The 21,256-nt window shown below is 36.9% G+C and overlaps 1 protein-coding gene across 1 annotated transcript in view; it reads right to left on the minus strand.

The window, feature by feature from the left end:
- Nucleotides 1-21,084, minus strand: part of DENND4C (DENN domain containing 4C) — a 51,036-nt gene extending 29,952 nt beyond the window's left edge. The window contains exons 1-12 of the mRNA XM_068176474.1: nucleotides 20,760-21,084; nucleotides 13,339-13,591; nucleotides 12,298-12,367; nucleotides 11,330-11,499; nucleotides 9,606-9,847; nucleotides 8,716-8,782; nucleotides 8,023-8,081; nucleotides 6,553-6,697; nucleotides 6,031-6,206; nucleotides 3,127-3,227; nucleotides 1,952-2,170; nucleotides 803-948 (exon numbers count right to left, since the gene is read on the minus strand). Of these exons, the coding sequence (XP_068032575.1) occupies nucleotides 803-948; nucleotides 1,952-2,170; nucleotides 3,127-3,227; nucleotides 6,031-6,206; nucleotides 6,553-6,697; nucleotides 8,023-8,081; nucleotides 8,716-8,782; nucleotides 9,606-9,847; nucleotides 11,330-11,499; nucleotides 12,298-12,367; nucleotides 13,339-13,591; nucleotides 20,760-21,070 (1,959 nt within the window). The 5' untranslated portion in view covers nucleotides 21,071-21,084. The remainder of the gene's footprint in view (nucleotides 1-802; nucleotides 949-1,951; nucleotides 2,171-3,126; nucleotides 3,228-6,030; nucleotides 6,207-6,552; nucleotides 6,698-8,022; nucleotides 8,082-8,715; nucleotides 8,783-9,605; nucleotides 9,848-11,329; nucleotides 11,500-12,297; nucleotides 12,368-13,338; nucleotides 13,592-20,759) is intronic.
- Nucleotides 21,085-21,256: the final 172 nt, after the last annotated feature.

Here is a 21,256-nt window from a genome sequence, read left to right on the forward strand (position 1 = left end):
GCAGTAATAACAAATTATTAACAAAGTATTCTCTAGATGCATATCCCACATTTAGCAGAGAAAAGGAAAGGCAAATAAATTTTTGTCCATTCACAAATATTAATCTGATTAGAATCAATACTGAATCGAAGACTCAAAGTCTATAAAAACTTGCTATTAAAATGAAGGTTCTCCCAGAAAGAATCATATACATATGCCTTAAAAAACAAATACAATTCTTTAGCTACTAACTTTAATATTGTGAACTTAGAATTTTAAAGATATAAACTCCGTGACCTATCTAGACCAGAACCATACTGATGTGACTACATTAAAAAAAAAAAAAAAAGGAGTAATCTTTCTTTTAAAACATGCATGCAATGAAAGGGGAACTTATCTACATAAACCAGTTCTGACCACATCTGAAACACCAGGCATGTTTAAAGTTGAAATTGTGGGAAAAACTACAATGATGTTTTTGGTCATGGCAGATGACCACTGGTAGCAATTCTACATTAGAGGGAGGAAATTAACATTTAATGGGAAGACATGGATGGTATTTTGCTGAAGTGTCAGCTACTGATAATTCTCACATTATCTTATATATTGAAATCCTACAGGCCTTTCACTGAAATTTACTCCAACAACACAAAAATTATGACCATGCAAGAAGATGAAGAAAGGAAAATGACTCAGCAATAACCACCAAGAATTCCAATCCTTTTGAATACTTCCTGCAGAAGTTATGTACCTTCCCAACTAAAGGACAGGACAGTAACACAAAGAAGAATAGAAGAATATTATTTAGTAGCATATTTTTCACCTTTTCTATGCAGTCATCAAAATATGCCAAGCCAGTATCCTTGTCACTCACAAAGCTGCACTCTTCAATAAAGCGGCTGAATATCTGTGTTTTGGTGAGATGTGTATAGAACTTTGTATAGGCCCGGTCTCTGCTTTTTAAAAATCCTGATTATAAAAGGGAACACACAACTAAATACCTGTTAAAAGTTCCTTAAGAAATTAACACATGAAATGTGTTAATAAACAGAAATCACACAAATCACATAATCAATATAAATTACTTAAGATGCTAATACATAAAGTTTTTGCTTTATCAATAACAACTACTTAAATCTACTTGCATTTGGAAGATTAAAATAACAGAATTTTTAATAGCTATTTTTTTTACATCCTTGACAACCAATCACACCCACCAAATCCCTTGTCACTCTTGTTTGTTGATTCATTGTGCAAGAAAAGATAACCTTGTACAAAAGCATCCAACAGCTAAAACAATACTAAAATAAAAATTACATTATTCTAAAAGGTGATGGGATTGATAAAACTGAAAACTCTACAAATGATTACCTAAAAATCTCTTCTAAAATATCTTATTCAGTAATTAGAAAAAAATCAACAACCCCAAAAGAAGAAACAAAACCCAAAACACCACCACAGACAAAACCCCTATGACTTTTTATGCAGTGTCCAACTCATGAACAGATCTGAATAGTTAACAGTGATGAGGGAAGTAACATTTGCTGACTACTGTTTATTGCTTGCCATATTTCTGATTTCTGCCCCATTCTCTACTATTTTTCCATTTCTATCAAGACCATTACTTCACTTCTCATTACTGGGCTTTTAGCATTTTTGCATCATACAAATTGAGAAATATTTTTTAATTTCCAAGAGATGCCCTTGCAGAATATGCCATGATGAGAGGGCATGATACTACTAGAAAAAAGCTTTTTCTAATACCGGAGCTAGTGCAAACCTGCAGTTCTATGTGTATGTATCTGTGTTCCAATCAACTTTGAATAGCTTAACTTAAGACAACTGCACTTTTAAATACCGCCAAGAACTGTAAAACCAAAGGGAACTTTGACCTTTTAAAGTTAAGCAGCTCTTCAGATCTGAAGTTGTAACACTGCCAATGCTATCAGCAGCTTGTTTGCCCCACCCTCACCTTGATGATCAAACAATGAATCGGCAGCAGTTGCTTTATTTGAAGGTGCCTGTGTGATTGGCTTGAGGAATGTTCTGTAACCCTTCAAAATAGATGCCATGAAACGAAGAAAAGCTTCCTGGATCTCCATCTCAAGTTCTATCATCTTTTTCTGCCAGGAGAAATCTGCCTCTATAGGAGTCATTTCCACTGCACAGCCTTCTTGAGTTTTCCTGTGAACTAGCAATGAGCAACACATACAAGCCTTTAATAAAAATTCAGTGCATTCAAAAATTTGTTTCTATTTGCCCATGTTCATAAGTGATAAGCACTAGAAATCCTGTGATTATTTTCCAATTGAATTGGTTGACATAAAAGGTTACCTCAAAAGTGTATTTTTCTAACTCATGCAGCAGTCTACGACACAAAACAAGGATGTCAGCTCAATAAATGTTACTTCATATTCAACTAAATATAGTCTTTAAAAAATAAATCAACACAAACATAAAGCAAACATGTGTGGTAGTTTTTTACACTCCCTGCCCCAGCCAAGCTCCTTTTGGGTTGCTATACAATCTCCAGTCTCAGGCATTCTCTCTAGGCCTTGGCCTTGATTAATGGCTCCTGAGCAGTTAAGGTCCCCTTTCAGCTTATCAGAAACATCGGCTGTTCTCAGGAACTGCTGCTGCCTAAAGAACAGTTCTTGCCTAATGGGTAGGCTTGGAACACTATCTGACTGAATCATAGTTTAAAGAGAACAATATTATTATAATAACTGGATTTTTGAGGAAAATTCCAGTTGTTTTCAGTCCACAGGATGAAGACTGACAGATGACTGAAGATAATAATTTCGTGACACTATGAAGATTAGTCCTAAGCCAGGCCCTCTGAGCTCTCCGGGGCAGCTATGACTGCACCAGCACCTCATTCTCAGTGGGACCTCTTGGAGCCCACCAGTTCTCTAGTTGGCCATGCCATACTCTGAGGACCATTGCTGAAACCTGCTGACAAGGTCTGGGCTATTCCCCCCAGTACTGGGTACCACTCAATCCTCAAAGCTCAACCTGTCACCCCTTGAGTGTTGTCAAGGTTTGGGAGTATCTCACTGAACTCAAGGTGAATTTCCAACAGGTACATACACCTTTGCATACAATTATTTATATACTAATTAGAAGTTCTTATTTTATCTATTTCACCTGCTGCGAGCTGTGGGTGCAGTTTCTTTAAGGTGCTGAGAAGATTTTTACATGGTTTTTTAGGAAACTGCTTCCAGTTGGTGCTCTTCTTATCATCTGATCTAAAACACAGGAGAGACAAAAAAGGACATATAAAATAGAGACAGTATAAAAAAGAATAATGTCAACAGCCTTAAGTTGCTTCATTTACAGACGACAGTATTTCAATTTATTTTGAAATCCTGTCACTATACCTATTTGTTAAAAATAAAAACAAATGGGACTGACATAATTCAGAATTTCATTTATTCAGATACACAACAGTATAAAGTGAGTAATGAGTAGCGTTTCCTCCAGTCTGCAGGGAGATCTGTCTTCAGATTTAATTTAGTCTTTACAGACTATTTCTCTTTCAGATTTTTTTATCAGCCTTGCCAATATGATTTAAGCACACACTTCTGTATGTGATTATTATACAAAGTCTATTCTAGCATAAACCTGCCATACCACTGCTCCTACAAATAAAAGCAGTTCTGAGTACAACATGTTAGTGAAAGAGGCCAGATCAGTCTGAGAACTTGATGGTCATACAGTACTTTGCTATATGTCTATAGCAACCCAGTCCCATCTTCAGTCTAACAGGTACTAGAAAGACTGGGAATTCAGTTCACAGTTGGAAAATGATGTGGTTGATTAAGCAGGGGGGTAAATTGCCTAAAGGGATGCTCATCTTCTTTAAGGACAACAATAGGTACAATAGACCTTCTTTAGCAGATGAATATAAATAAAGAGAAGGGAATAAATCCCAAGAACTCCTATGCCTCTTTCTGGAAGGCAGAAGATCGGAGAGAATTGCTCTTACAGACACTCTAACAAACCTCTTTGCCATGAAATCTAACCAGTTATTACTACCCAAGTTGATACTGGCACTAGATGTTTTTGCACTTTGCATCTGTGAAATACTTGTTCCATTATTATTTGCTTTATTGGCATGAACACAGAAATATCTTAGGAAGGAAGCCAAAATTCATGGAGTTAAAGAAAAATTCCATGCTTATTGGATGCCTTTGCCCATTCTTCCCCCACAATAATGGCATGCCTATAAATAATATAAGCAGTACCATTCCAAAAGTGACAGGAAGTAAGTCCTGCTTAGAAAATAAAACAAACTCTCAAATCTTTGCCCTAAAAAGGCTAGCTAACATTGAAAGCTCATTAAGTATCACAGAGAGAGTTAAAAAAATTAAAAATTAATAAGGATGAATGAATGAAAAAAGGTATTTTTATTTATTTTTAAAAATTATTTTATTTTAGGTATTTTATTTATTATTTGTTTTGAATAAAAGGTATTTAGCATTTTTTGGTACAGCTTAAGAAAGCAGCATACTTGCTCTAGAAATGGATTTCCTATTAAGCATTCTTTCCAAATCAGCAACAATGCTGTTAAATGCTTTTACACCTAAACAAGCAAACAAATAAATCCAGCACTACTGCATTGCCATAGAACTAAAAACGGGCAGAAAATGACGTGGATAAAATTAAATGAAAAAAATCTTTATTCACTGTAGAGAGCACGGGTCTCCAGGACGGTTTGGATGGATGAGAGATCTCTGAAGTCAGGTCTTAGAAGATGTGGTTTATTAAAAGGGGGAAAGGCCCAGCTTGGAGTTGCCAGGCGCAACTCGTGGCAGGCCCAGGGAGAGAGGGGAAGAGAGGGAGCGAGGATTCCAGGTGAGGGTCCCAGGGGAAGATCCAAGAGAGCGTCCGGTCCCTCGGGCACACCTTATCAGGGGGCTTCAAGGTGGGCTGGAACAGGACTTGGGCCAATGGGGTCACAGATACCTGATACTTCAGGGGAGGGTTACAGGTGTGGGATGAACCATACATTGGGGGTGAGACAGAGCATTCCATGTGACCTTTGGACCTATCTGCAGGTAAAGGGCATTGTTTAATCAGAAAGGGGGATTGCTTTCAGCCCCCTAGGCTATACTATTGTTTTCTAGTTATTCAGTAGTCAAGGTTTGTTATTTCAAATCTAGTTCTCATCTCAATGTCTGTATTTTCCAAATCTTTTGCCAGGTAATCATATTTATAAGGTTTTCCTATTTCATCTTCCCCAACAATTCACTAATAACAAAGCATCTTCATAATTCTGTATTATCTTCAACACAAAGTGCTTTATGGAGTTTTGGGTTTACCTACACACCTCCAAAACTGAAAGATATACTCACTGCCAGGTTAAAAATGCTTTATAACGCAGATACCAATACCTCACATTTACCAAAGTCAAAAGTTACAGATGCTGAACTCCTCTGGATGTCAAACATATTGCATAGATTGGATAAATGCAAAATGGGCAGCAAAACCAGATGATATAATTTCACTATTGAAAGAGAAATGTTCTTATAAGACAGTAAAAGAAAGGGTAGGAAAGTTAACTGCCTGATAAGAGGTCAGTCACTAGGAGATTTTTAGTTCAACAACCAATCCAAGTAATGTTGGTACTTGGTCTTTCTAGTAGCCCAGCTCCCTCAGCTGCTCCTCACAACACTTGTGTGTCCAACCCTTCACCACCTTCTCTGGACATGCTCCAGCAGCTCAATGTCTTTCTTGCCCAGAACTGAACACAGAATTTGAGACATGGCCTCACCAGTGCCCAGTACAGGGGGACAATCCTTTCCCTAGTTACTTACCATTGTTACTACATTTATAGCAAGATCTGCATCATATTTTTTATAAGAAGTGTGAAGTGTTGATTCTTGACTTACTAAGTTTTAATTTCTTTTAATGCTTTAGAAATGAGGAAAAAAAAGGACAGTAAGAAACAAACCACGCTGGATCAAACAGTGTTTAACAATTTTGTTTTTAGAGCACTTCAGCAATCTCTTCATCTACAGAAAAATGTAAAATCTCCATAGAACTTACATGTAGACCATGTTTGTGTCTAAGTCAATGCACACAATATCCTGTGGTGGATCGTACAGATCAAAGTATCGTGAATCAACTCCAACAATAAATGGAAGAGGTGCACTGAGTACGGTGGCCAGAGACAAAGGACAGAGGGGGATATATGGACATTGCCACTGAAATGGGAATATCATCTGAAGGAAAAATTAAATTAAATAAATGCATTAAAACAAGACAACAGATACTGTACAAGAAAAAACAATAAGTTACATGCAGCACATTGTAATGAAATTACTAAAAGCTTTGTAACACTATCAGAAAAAAGTCCCCAAGTTTGTCACTTTAATACAGTATAACTCTCAGTTAGCTATGCAAAAATAATGATCTTTCTAAGCATTACTAGATAGGGCAATTGAACTAAATACTATTGCTGAGGAAAATGACCATTTAGTACATCAGTCATTTTAACTTAAAGCCTTGTTACAACTGTGATGCCTAAATCAATTCCTCTCACTGATGTACGGAACACTTTGTACTTACAGCTACTACAGCTTCAGCAACTCCTGTCAACACAGCAGGTCTAAGGGAATGGAGGAGGATCTTGCCTTCTAATAATACAAAGAGTAACAGAGTGGCACAGTTTTCTGGTCCAAGATTCATGAGCAGAGTGCTAAAGTTTGCTCCACTAAGGAGTGGATGTGAAAGGAGAAGAAAAGAAAATGTTATAGGGTTTAAAAAAATTCACTACCATCAAACTTCTGACAACTGTCAACGTTTGGGATCAACTACTTGAATGGTGCTAATATACATCAAATACCTACCTATCTAACTAATAGCTATCATGTCATTTTAAGGCTTGTACTACCCCAAAGAAACCTAAATTTGAATTTTATTGCTAAAGAAACATACACTAAACTATGCTACTCCTAAATTTGTTTTGTTTACAGCACTCTCTCTCAGAGATGCACTGGTATCTTATGTTCATAACAGTAAAGCAAACCTAATTGCTAATTCAAACAAAAATAACACCAGGAGTTTCATATGATGAGTTACCTCACACAAGAATCATGAAATAGAGTATCAATCTGATCTTAGAATCACAGCATCAAATTCCTGTGTGAGTCAAAATTAATCCATCATTCTGATGGCAACATGCCATCCATCAGTTTCTGCAGTTTAGCCTCCATTTACTTTGTTGGGACTCCATGCATTTAAGAATTGTAATGACATCTAGGAGTACAAGGCTGCAAAATCCGTCCTTAAAAAAGTTCTTACACGTTGTTTGGCAATTTAGTGCCTGGCTACAATTTTTCACCCAAATGCGTGTGTAACAAATGTGATTAAAGATGGGATTCGGCATAAAGAATTTTATATGATAACGTTTTGGGTGAAGAGAATAAAAAAGGAGAAGATTTTGGTGTTTAATTTGAAACCAAAGATGAACAGAAATGTTGAAATAAAACCACAAGTCACAATAATAGGGAGGTCTAACCCAGAAGATGCAGGAAGTATTCACAGAGACTGCATCAGCCTTCAAGCACAAATACTAATTTCGAGGTATACCTTTGAATTCCCTAAATGTTTGCCCACTTGTGTATTCATGGATTTCACCTAACTGCTTGATTTAATTGTCTCTCTTGGATCCAAAAAGGGGAAAAAAGCAAGATAGCAGTCTCTATGCCATTAAATTTTGCTTACTACACTGGTTCTGAAAGTACAAGATCTTTAAATATGGGTATTTTTTTCTCCTCATAAATGCCTTATTATTGCTTTAGAGTTCCTGCAACAATCTGGCAATTCATCTTTGTTTCAGGATAATTAGTTATATTATACTTCCACAAGGGGCATGTATGTCAAGACAAGACTGTGTAACATTATAAATGCAAACTGAGCTTCCTGTTTATAATACCTCATGATATTGCACTAATATTTTACTTTCTTCTATGACTGACTCCTGCTTGCCTCTGATTTTTTTCAAGTAGCATACATCGAAAGCATTAATAATGATACCTTAATGGCAATGGTGTAGAAACTGGCTGTGACAATATTAATGCATCATGGGCAGAAAGCTGAAACACAAAGTAATATGTGATTGACAAGAAGAACCTCAAAGTTAACACAGTATAACATTCCAATATAAATATATATATCCGTAGTCTCATAAACTGCCTGGCATACAGACACAGTGACTTTGGGACTTGGGTTCACTAAGTGAACAGAGCTTGTATTAGTCACTGAAACAATTCTAAGAATTACAGGAAATAGTCCGTGACTCAGCGTTCAGCATGTAACTGCTGCTAGGCGATTAAACAGAGAAGCATAAGAGACAGTGCCCTAGGGAACCAACCTCTGCCCCACAGCAGTGGGTGGACAAGTGAGGGGAAGACAGGAAACAACCCTACCACTGAGGTAATGCAAATGGTGCCTATAAAATGAAAGCATAATACATGGCAGATATTTCAAAAGTGCAAGTAGGACACTTCTGCCATCCACACTACCTGAAGTATGAAATAGTTTCTTTCCTTTGCTAAGTTGTCCCAGGACTGTATCAATGAGAGACAAGGCCAGCCCATCCACCTCTTCCCCTCTCCCTTCCAGGAGGTGTGTATTCAAACCCAAGCAAAAAAAAATAAAGGAAGACACCAAAGGCAAGAGAGGGTTTGCTGTTGCTGTAGCTTAAAATAGATGAAAAATTTTGCTTACCTGCACAAGAATCCTTGGCCTTTGTGGTGAAGGGAAAGGTATATTGTGCATAAAATGGGATATGTGCCTGCAAAGAAGACAAGATATTAGAAAAACAGCACCAGGGTATAATGAAGGGCTGAAAGCAATGTTAAGCACATTTTAGAATTAATATGGTAGCATTTTTTAGAAAGACTGTTTTGATAAGTCTAAGAGCCTATTTATGCAAGCCAAAATTCAAAGAAGCTTCATTCACTCAATTGCATGCCTGAAAATTAATACTGGCAACTTCAGATATATAAGCAAAAGATAAGAACATACAGGCATTTAGGCAAGCCACTTCAAATCCCAGGCAGGCAGCCTAACCCTGCTCCCCAGTTTTTAAAGAGATTCTGCTAAGAGAAAGTATTTTGCCAGACTTCTTAACAGTTTTGAAGGTAACATCATTTTCCAGCAAACTTTCAGGACTATGACAAACATCCTCTGCAGAGTTTGCACACATATTCATAGACATGAATTAGCTGCAGTGCTTGGAAATAGATACAGATATTCACTGCTAATGTACAGCATTCCTGAGCTTATATTTGTTAAGCTAAAACACAGGACTGGAAATGTAGCATGTATCACAGCACAACCTGTTCTGTGCTTGATGTAGCTAAAAGAAAGTTAAACAGGCTTGACATATTCTAAAAAAGACCCAGACTAAAATTATGTTAGCTTTGCTGGCACTGCAAGAGCCAGTACTATTAAACAGAAGCAGCAGTAATTTCTACCAGTACAACATAAGCTGAACAGCACAAACAAGATGGTGGATCAACTGTAACAACTAAGCAACCGTGACATGCACAAATCCATGAAATCTTGAGGTTATAACTACATTCCCACTGCAATGTGAAAAATGTTTTACGTACTTTTCAATGGGAAGAGGATGAGGTCCAGAGACAGAGAGTTTGTAGATGAACATCAGAAATTTTCGAAATGCTTCAAAGAAAGGCCAGTGTGAGAGAAGACAGATGCATTTGTTTGAATTGATGGACTTGGAAGTAATCACTTTTCTCTCTACAGTTGTCAGAAGACCCAGCTGCGATTGCTGTTTTTCTGTTAGCAGCTCCCGGGGATAAGGCTCATAAAATTGGATAGCAGCACCGTAAACCTACAAGATGAAGAAAAACAGCTAAGCAGACCCAGTATTTACCAAGAATATGGGCTACAACTTTTGATGCATCTTTAAGTCTTTGGAGTTTGCAAACACTACAGTGCTTTTGCTGGTACCTTATGAAATTACTTTATTTATGTAACATGCACAAAACAACCCTATAAACAAAATGCCTTGAACTGTCTTCCTCATTTTCATTACACCTTCCTCAACAAAATATTCATATGAAATTCAAAGGGAAGGAACCAAACCTTCATTTTGTGACTAAACCTTATCTATTAATTATCTGGGTCAAAAATATCCCCAAAATTTCAAACCCAAACCCTCATGAAATGTTTCTGTTCAGTAAATTCCCCTATCATTATCAAATTAAAAAATAAAACTATTTTAGTTTTGACTTCCCTCATTTTCTCAAGTTAAAAAGATATTTTTTAATATTCCTTCCCTATTTGTCTGTGTTTCATAACTAAGTTATTCTGGCAAGCTTAGCAAAAATGAATAAGGAAAGAAAAACACTAGCAGTTACCGCATTCCTCCTTTCAAAAGAAATATTAATATTTTGAAGCAATGCAGGTTTTTTCTGTTTGGAAATGGAGAAGAATGTAAATATTTCTGTTAAGGGAGTGAGACAGAGTGGAAGTTGAGCTGTTATCACCAACAGAGCCAAATGGCTGTTTACTAGAGAGCTAATCACACATTGATACAGAGAGCCAATCACACATTACAATCACTTCCTCCTTCATACAGTTCACACACACACCCCAGTTGGCAAGCTGAAACAACAGCTGGGAGACCAACCCTAAGCAAAGGCTCCCTTGCATCATCAGGAGTACCTCTACTACCTTCCCACCTGTAACCTAAGTCATATCACACATTTTTGGTGCCTTTGTGTGCTGATGGCCTTATACAGATTCAGCAGACAAACCTGAATGTTGGAAGATAGAATTCAGATCCCTTCATGCAAATTAGAGTCTTCCACATCCTACCTCTCAGCACACCCTTTTCTTTTCCCTGCCTTCCTGCCTTCTGGTAACTAGTTTTCAATTCATGTGCAGAGATATGTACAGAGCCTTTTTACAGAAAGTCACACGCCCTGTTATATAAAGTCATATATAAGTGTCTTTTAAGGTAACCATGTGAAAATTGTAGTAATTTGCTACATCACTAACACATGTATTAAGTTCTCTTTAATATATAGACTACACTTCCATTCCCATTACATGAAAGAACAGGGAAATCCATGTGCTGTGAGCTTTGGTTTTGTTAAGTGTATGTTCAACCTACATAGGAGTAAACAGCACATACTCTTCCAGCTGCTTCCTGTTTTGGTTCAGTTTTGTCTTACATGAAGGCTTAAGAAATATAATTTTATAAGGGAAGTATTAGACAGTGTATTTCTCAAACACAGAAGAAACAATCCCTATCTAGCTCCATAACAGCCACCTGAAATAGAAACAAAAACACAGTGTGGAGCCATACCTTTTGTGCTGAAGAGCAGGTCAGTACAAACGTTGAGAACACTGGTAGTGGATATTTGGTTTGAGGGTCCCAGCACTCAATAGTAGCTCCCATAGGAAGGCAGAAGAGAGGTACAGAGTCTGACAGTGGAAATGACTCATAGTTCTCTTGAGGATATCTGAAAAGTAAGCCTCAAAAACAGAAAAAAAGAAAAGTAAGCACATTTGCTCTGTAGGCTCTAAATATTGCAAACAATATATCTTCCACAAAATATAGCAACATCTACACAACTATGGGTTTACTACTGCTGCTTATCTTGCTTATTCTGTGGTACACAACTTCGGTATCTATTCTTTCAACTTCTATTTGGTAATTTACTCCTTTCAAAGGAATTTGGTGCGCTTACTGCTCAGCAGAAATGCTTCTGAAAGATTTTTTTGGGCTTCTTCAGAAACAGAAAATAATCTGTAGCAATGCAATAAAAAATTTTAAAAGTCAGACTTATCATTTATTGTTCAGAATATTTTTCTCTCTCATGAAATAAGGAACAAGAAAATAGTTGCAGAATTAAAAGGAAGGAACACATTAAATTTTCAAATTAAACAGAAGATATTTAGGCATAGAATGAAATACAAGTAAACCTGAACAGGATTTTAATTACTTATTCTTCATTATCACCAAAACAAAAAATATGAAGTCTTTTCTTACATTTGTAATGTTTGCAAAGACAAAAGTTTGCTAAAGCTCCTCAGTTAGCAAGCCTGTCATGATAAGAACTAAAATAATAAAGAAAAATGCTATTACCATTTTTGTCCCTGGGAAAAAATAAGGTGAGCAAAGAAGGCATTATAGAAGCTGATTTCAACTGGCATCCTCCAGGACCAATGTTCTGACAGGCAGCACTTACATTTTTTAAATTATTATTTCATTTTAACAAGGCATTTTAATCCTTTTGTTAAGGTGTTAAGACAGCTTCTAAAATTACTTACCAGCTTTATATGCTAAAGAGTTAGAAGCTGGCACAGACTTCTTGTAACAAAGGTATACACTGGAACCCCACTGAAAGACAAAAGTTTCATCTCAGAAACAGCAAAAATGACAACAAGCAACAGAAATCAAGCATTTGAATATACTCTCTTTACAAACAAATCAGGTATTTTAACAAAAAATATTACAGAATAAAATGACCAGCTGGCTGCTGAGTGCATGTAAATGACAAAAATGAGAATTCACCCTTCTCTCATTTTTTAGAGATCACAGGATTTACATAAAATAACCACACCACACACAGCCACACTACTCTCTGACCTATTTCAACAAAAGAACAGGTAAAATGAGAAGATTATTTTCCACCTTGATATTTTCTTCCTTTCCAAAAGTAGACTCTTATGGGGACCTCATTACTGGAAGTCAAGTTCGAATCATCATAACTCATAATTTGAAGCTTTTATTGTACTTCCATAAACTGGTTATTGTCATGGTGTTTTTGCAGTTTGGCTACATATACTCTACCATTCAAAAAAACTCACCTATTCCACTGCAAGTAAACTAAAGGCAAAACAGACTAAATAAAAGAGAACTAATTAAAGCGAAGCACACTGAGAAACTAAGCAGCAATTACCATCCTTACCATGCCTTAGTAACACAGGCATTATTAATAACTAAGGAAAAAGCACTTCTGCTTCATCCCAAGTGTCAGCATCCCCACAGGGTGTGGGAGAGATAATTAAAAAAACAAACTGAAATTTCATTGCACTACTCCTAAATAGCAACTAGACATGAATATGCAAACTTAAGTAGCAAGTAATCAGTATGAAACAGTAATTTCCAACAGGAAAGGAAATCAAAACAACAAAACCTACAAAACTGACATCTCACACATGGTATAAAGAATGAAAGAATTCTGATGTAGTGATAGGATACAATTAAAACAGAGCTAAGAAGAATTTAAGGAGCTCCTCCTTCAAATATATGTGTTGGGGTAAAAAGATAAAAGAACAAAAAAGAAACTCAAGCTTACAGATACTCACCATACCACAATTTAAATTCTTATCTACTTTACAGAATGTATGAGGAGGTGTTTCCCCTTTGCTGGTAACAATAACACAGATATCTGTCACTGCCAGTGAATTCTGGGGTCGCACTGGAGGGGCCCTTCGGTAGGTGATGAAGATGCGTTGTGAAGAAGCCGAGCTGTTGTTAACATTAGCACAACGACCATACGGAGTAGCCTGAATCACCTCACAGCCTGAAATTATGCGATCTTTGCCCTCGTAGAGAACTCTGCGCACAGAGAAAGAAACACTATCATATGAATTCAAATAGATACGAAGTTACTCAAGTGAATTTTGAAACTGTCCATCCATTAGCAACCTATGTCATCATTGCAACATTTTAACATGAATCTCTTATATTCTTTTTCATCATGCAGCACCTGAGGTTAAAGAAACTGCTCAGAAATATTTAAAACTATACTGAACTGTCTGTGGGAACAAACCAGAGTTACAGAAAAATAAAATCAAGGTTCATTGAAAAGGATTTAGTTATAGAACTAGTTGGAATGCTGCACTATCAATGAAAAATAAATACAAATTCCACTTTAAATTTCTTGCACAATCACAGTGGATAATTTAATCACTAAAATTACTGCTAAGTCTTTTAAAACTTTTTTTTCTGGGTTTTTTGTTAAGTATTTTCTGAGTTTAGAGGAGGTTTTGTTTGTTTATTTGGTTTTTTAAAAATAATTTTTTTGGAAAAGCACAATAGATGACAGAAGTCTGCTTCTCAGATGAATTTTTACAGAAAAAAACAATCCAAGCCTAGTAATAAATGACATTCACAGTCTGAATAACAACACTTAAGACAATGAGGCAGGAAGACAAACTCATACGTTGTTCCACAGTAAAGGAAGAAATAGTAAGTACAATTGACTGTACACCTAGAAAGCAGAATATATCTTATATATCTTGTATATCTTATACATGGCTTGTCATGGCTTGACACTGGTGCAATGCCAGCGCCCCATGAAAATACACCTTCCTAAATAATTGCTGTGAGATGTGATCAGGAACGGAGTAGAGCAGACCTAAGCTTAATAACAAAGAGGAAAACTTTATTAAACTACTACTACCATAAAAACACAGACACTAAATCCTGGATGAAGACCTTCCAAAACACTACTCCTCTTCCCACCTAATTTTCACCTAATTTCCAAATGAAACCACAGTGAGACACCACCTAGGATCCCTGATTAAGTTGCCACCCTTCAGATAATCAATACTCAGTCTATCAAGGGAGACAGGAGTCTCTCCTGTGCCACAGACCCCCCAGGAAACACAATTGCCACCCTTGTGTCTCCATGTCACACATGGCAACCGCCCGGAGAAAATCTGCCATGTGACACTCTCCTTTCCATGTCACAGTGCTCTCACCACTGTGCATGGACAGACTGCTCATAGGGCTCCTTTAAGGATGCTTTGCCATGGACCAAAAGAGACAACAGTTCAGTTTCTCATCTCAGGACTACAGTCCCCCCCATTTTCCTCTGGGGCCGAGGGTCTAAGAACAGAGATCTTCTTCTCCTCTTCTTCTTCCTTGAAGACAGAGGGCTTCTCCACACCTTCTTCAACTCTCCTCTGTTCTCTCCACACTTCTGTTGGTAATCACTGAAACAGGTCTCTTGGCTCACCAACGCACCCCCCTAAGTGCAGCTTCTGTCAGGAGAATTTGGTTCAGTCTATGGCTAACAAAAAAAAGTCCAGCCACAAGCCACTCCATCATCTCCTTCCAACTCAAAAATTTCCTCGTCAATCATCTCGGATCCCAGACTGTCTCTCTGCTACTTCAAATCAAGGAGGAGTAATATTTTACAAAGCCCTCATTTCCCAGGAAAGGGTTAAAAGCTCAGACTCCCTGGACGGCTGAAATCTCTGCCCAGCAGCCGATTCCCAAGGCCAAGGCTGGGCACCTTCCCCCCCCACCTTCTCCGCGCCGGCAAAGTTACAGGCACCGTCCGGACTCTCTTCTCTTCCCTCTGGGTGGGGGGGACGACAAAGGCATCTCCGCTTCTCTCCACCCTTCTGTCCACAGGAGCTGGCTCGGTTCCAGTCCTTCTACCCCTCAGCTCACCTCGACCAGGCCTCATGGCTTCCCCTCCCCCACCCAGCCCACGGCTGGGCAGGGGAGATCTGCACAGCACCCTGACCGGAACCAAAGAGAGCGAGCTCTTGGGAGTTCTTGCTTTTAACCCCCTGTGTTCTCAGAGGCGTATCCCTATCTTCAGTGGTCACTTCAGGTGCCAATATCCAAACTTGACCATTGATTGGTTTGACCCAACTTCCTGAAAAAAATCACTTCCATGTCAAACCATGACATGGCTGTACAGCAACATTCATGTGGTGCATGACATTTTTTCTTTTTGCAAGATCACTAACTTAGATGATCATATTTTTAGCAAAAAAATGAAAGATCCTTAACAGCTTCACAGCAGCTACATAAGCTATAATGTTTATAAAGCTATTAGAAAGTCACTGCAAGAAAAAATGTGGAAGTCAAAACATACACTTGAACATTTCTAATGCACAGACGCTATTTCTAATGCACAGATGCTATTAAGTTTTATCTCCCATTCCACACCCAAATAAGCAATGGCTTCATTTGCTTGGTTCTCTGCAGTACGTACAGAGTAGCTGTCACCTTCAAATCAGTTTTTATCATAAAAAGATTTAGGATAAAGGTAACACATTAAACCTTTGTTCTTTGTGATCTCCAGCTTCTCACTCATAGCCCCTCAGAACATTAAAATAAGAAACAACCAGACAATACATATTTACTGTCCCCAGATACCTTTGGTTAAATGTTTGACAGACTAATACTAAGTACGTATTTGACAACTTCAAGAAGTTATGTGTCTAAGCTAAAATAAGAGTCTTTTTTCATACCCAACTATCCTCAGAACTTAAAAAAAAATTAAACTTCCCAAATAACTTAAAGACTATTTCCACCATTAAACTGGAATATGCAAATATTACTGTTTATTATGATTTAACAGAAAAAACACATCTTGTCATAGTATTGATGACAGACATAAATTACAGTCATAGAATACTTTAAAAAAGCAAAGAAATCACATGAGTTCGGACTATATTGATGTAGCTACTAGGCTGCCAATTTCTTCAACTAGTTCATGGAGGACAACAATATTCAACAATGGTTTCAGTTGTAAAGACTCTGACCATCAGACTTTGTACATTTTAAACAATGTATACTCTCAGATCTAGCCCACTACCAGCATTTCCAAGGTACAACATTAGTGTTAATATACTACCTACTGATTCAAGATATTTATAGAAAAAGTAAGTGTACCTGAACTACTTCTAAACTAAGTAACATTCCAGAAGAACACTTATTTTGCTCTTTTTATTGGGTTACCTCCTCCATAAAGTTAAAGAACCTCAAACCAAACAGAACCCAAACAACTACATTGGCAGCAGCTCTCAGGCCACATCCATTGTGCATAAGGAGTTTACATGAATTCTTCACATCACTGTCTTACATCAATCAGAAGAAAATACTAACAGAGCAGTCTCCAATAAAAGTTTCAGTTCAGTTTTATTTCAGTTTCATGTTTTTTAAATAAAATAAAAATTATAAATTTATTCCAGAAACATTTGCCAGCTGTCAGCTTACGAAAAGGAGCACAGCATTAATCAGACTGTTCCAGCAGTCCAATTTAACAAGTTTACAAGTATTCTATGAAAAATACTTTAGGTGTTCAAGATTTTATCAGTGGGGTCACCTCTCACCAAAAGAAAAAAGAAAATGAAAGCAACATGCACCTCTACATGTACACTAGAAAAGTATTATTAAACCCACACCATTTCCTAACCTCATGCATAGTTCTCAACTTACAGTACAATGCTATATCTCAAGCAAACAGAAGAAAGTCACCACCCAATTAAACAATGGTTTTAATGAGTCAGAGAAAACATTCAGAAGTGATGCATGAAATAATGCACATGACACCCTGTGTATACAATGTCCTCCCTGACAGGGTAAGTTTACTTCTACTAGTCTCAACTTCCAAGTGGTCTGCCTTTGATTAATTATTACTGATCATGGTTAGACTTGTTTCCTTCCTTTTTACATTTATAGTTTGGTCTCAATCCTAAGTACACATTATTTGCTACATCAGTCTATCAATTTCAATACAGTTTCACTTCAAGCAAAATATAAACCAGTTTCCTCTAGATGTTAGGTCCTTTGCAAGAAGGACCACAAGAATCTTATCATCTCATTGTTAGATGGCTTGTCATTGTACGTGGAAGTTTTCTCACGCCCAGTTTTACTGGTTTAAAAGTGTACTTCAGTGCATCAGGTAACAGAGTTTAGAAAGAAGAGATACAACCTTGTGGCTGCTGAGCTAAAAACCATAAACCATAAAAAACTTTGCTTCTGGAAAACCATTTCAAAATAGTCAGACTTTTGTGAATCGCATTTGTCTAAGACTGCTGTCCAGTTTGACTCCTCCTTCTCTAGGTCCAAACACAATCCTGTCTCTCACAGTTCTTAGGCAAAACATGCGGTGGTAACTCCTCTTCCTCTCTTATTTTTCAAGTATTGAAAAATAAAGGAATTTATATAAATATTGTAAGGTCAGAAAAGTGGTGGATCAAGAACAGGGAAAAGACTGATATACTTTTATTATTTAAAAGACTTTATTTCTACTGCCATCTCTAGTATTATTTGTCTGAACAAATAAGTTACTACTTTCATCATTATTACCCTACTCTGTTCTAAACACCCAGCTGCAGTTGTCACAGTGGTGGGATTAAGGAACAATTGAAGATGCTGGCTGCTAAGAACATCCTCCAGGTTTCTATTACCCTTCTTCAAATTTGGGTTCATTTTCTTTTTTGAAATACATCTCTAATGAAGAGGATCATCATCATCAATTTGTTCAATTAAAATGCCTGCAGACATTTTCAGAAATCTGGCATATAGAATCAAACGGGTCCTTAGCACAGAAACCCTATGCAAATGAAAGACTCCCATACCACTTAAAATTATAAAAATTTAAAAATCAGAATTTCTTTACTTACATAATGCAAGTTACCTAACTTCAGCATTACTTGGTATTACAAGAACGTCTGCTTCAGAGAAGAAGTCTGATATTCTTTCTTTTCTATGCTAAGTGTTATGAATTGCAAAACCACTTGTACTTAAAAAAAAACATTTTTTTTGTCTGTTTTTTCTTCCAAGTAAGAAACATATGCTGGAGCACTAAGAGAGTCCTAACTGAAGTGTAAAACAAAAAAGTGAGCTTGTGTTTGAAAGTCTCACTCCACCTAAACAAAGACAGATCTCAAATCTCAGTTCTTGTCTGTTTCTAGAATGTCAGCAAAAAAACTGGTGAAGAAAACAACAGAATGACAGTAACTGAATTATTTCACAGACATACAAGCTTACGATACTAAATTTTACAGCCACATATAGGAAGAGGATCTTAGAGATCTTTTATCCTAGGAATGAACCTTTATTTTTCTAACTAATTAATATGATTAATTCTCTGAAATGTAACATCCAAAGGCATGGCACATGGCCTAACTGTGTGCAAGTAAGTAATTGCAGCAGGAATTCGCTCTAGCAACTTACAGACACTTTGATTCAACAAGCAGAGGGCAAACAGAAAGGAATGAGGATGGAGGGCACAGAAATACCAAACACAAGGACAGTGGTAGACAAACAGCAGAGCATATCCCTATCTCCCTTTTCACCAAACAGCATTTGTTTAACTACTTTCCCTAAAAATAACAGTGAAAGAAATACGCAGATAGACAAAAACATTCATCAAGAATCACTTGAATGCTCTGACTATGACATAACTCAATTTTATACATACATGAATGTAATAGTACACATTTCACCCTTTCAAGGGATGTACTCTTCCTGTAAATACTGAGTTCACTCAGTATGTCAAACTGGATCAAAGGTAAAATATTACTTCACACTGGTTCTTTAATAAAATAATAGAAAACAGCATAAATTAGCCTTCAGACTGTACATGCATATCTTGCCTGAACTCTGCTTTTATCTGAACACAATGGAATTCACAGAAAAAAAAAACAAAGGAAAAAAGATTGCTCTACCCATCTCTTGCACATAGATGCAAAGCAGGAGGAACAGCAGGGGGAGAATATGCACCGTTGCTCAGAGAGAAAAGACTGCCATGATGTGTTAGGTGTGGCACCCTAACTAGATCTGTCTACAACAAAATACAGAATAAATACAATTTGCCAAATGTCATCATCTTAGCCAACTACTTGCCTACTTTGTTTACAAAATCTTCCCAAGCATTCAAGCTCCTAAGGTCGTGGGAGACACCAAATACACATATGCTAGCCAAGTTGCTTCTTTAAAGGCACATGCTGAAGACTGATTTTTCATTACTTCCTTTGAGGAAACATTCCCTGTAGAAATTCTTCCTTCTGTAAGAACTTAACGATGTTTGAAAAAAATCAGTCAAAATGTAACTTCACACTGTAGTGTCTCTTCTTGCAGTGCCAGTCATACACATGGGAAAGATTATCTTAAAAATCACCTATTGGAACGCAGGTTAGATTATCAAGATGAACACAAATTAGAATGCACCAGCTTAATTATAAAACTTGAACTACAATCCTTAGGATTGAACTGTCTCGCCATGAAGCTGCTTTCGTTATTCAGATTTCACTATCAGTCTCCTCCCTGGACACTGTCAGTAAGCATGCAAATTGTAGATCAAAACCAGGGTATGTAGGCTTCAAGCCAAAGCATTTAAACTTATAAATGAAAATAACTAAAAGTATTATAGCATATATATAGATGCATGATTTTTACTCCCTACTATTTATTTACTAAGTAGGGAGAAAAATATGCATTCTTTATTTTGCCATAATTGTAACAGCACCCCACAACTAGGCTTCTATTTTCTTTCTCATTATATCCCCAGTAGTTCTACAATGTCCTCATATATTTTTAAGTTGTATCTTTCACCATAAGCATTAAAGTGAATTTCAAAGTGATAATTTTTGACTTCTGAAGTAATAATTTTCAGATTAAGCATGTTAATGTTTCTGGATTTGGACTACAGATTTTCTATAAATTAATTCAGTGTTTTTCAATCATCTTTCATAAAACTGCAGCAGAGAACTTAATTTCTCATATTTTATCAGCTTTATCTCTCTATCCTCCATCTTTAAAACAAAAGCATTATCATTAATTTTAAAAAGACAAATTCACTAGAAGACTGACGCTTTGTTCAATGTATTCGATACAGAAACACACAGTAAGCAATATAGATTCAAGAAGAACTTTTTAAAGAAGTTTTCTCACATCTCTTTTCACCATCATCTATGAAGAGTAAGATTTTATCATTATTGAAGGAGGGACTGAACTACAATAGAAATCTCACCCGATGTCAGTAAGAGGTGGTTTGTCCCGGCCTCTCTTGTAGCAAAGAAAAAGTTCAGGACTCTTTAGACTTCCATAGTTTAAGTTGGCTTGGAGGGCTGTAGGGGTGGCCTCAACACAGGTATATCCCTCTGGGACAGTTTCACCAGCGGATTTAATTATCACAGCAATGTCAGTAATTGGAGCCTTGGGACCAGTTGACTTCGTTTCATGTCGGCTGATTTCTTGGTCCAGGAGTGTTGCTGTGTCTGTATCAGTGAGCCCTGCCACTACAAAATAGTCAGCCACTCGTGGACCTTTGTCTTCTATCATCGTTACGTCAATACTTCCTGGGTAAAAGAAAGAGAGAAATCAAACACTCTGCTTTCAAACTCAAACCCCTCTCTCAACAACTATGAGGATTTATAACTTTTGAAAAAAAAATTTGAAAATAGAAAAATGCAGAGTTGTATACAGAGTTCATGAAAATTCTACAGAAACTGCAAAACAAACTTTGAC

Source organism: Anomalospiza imberbis, chromosome Z (assembly GCF_031753505.1).
Source record: "Anomalospiza imberbis isolate Cuckoo-Finch-1a 21T00152 chromosome Z, ASM3175350v1, whole genome shotgun sequence".
NCBI classification, from domain to species: domain Eukaryota; kingdom Metazoa; phylum Chordata; class Aves; order Passeriformes; family Viduidae; genus Anomalospiza; species Anomalospiza imberbis.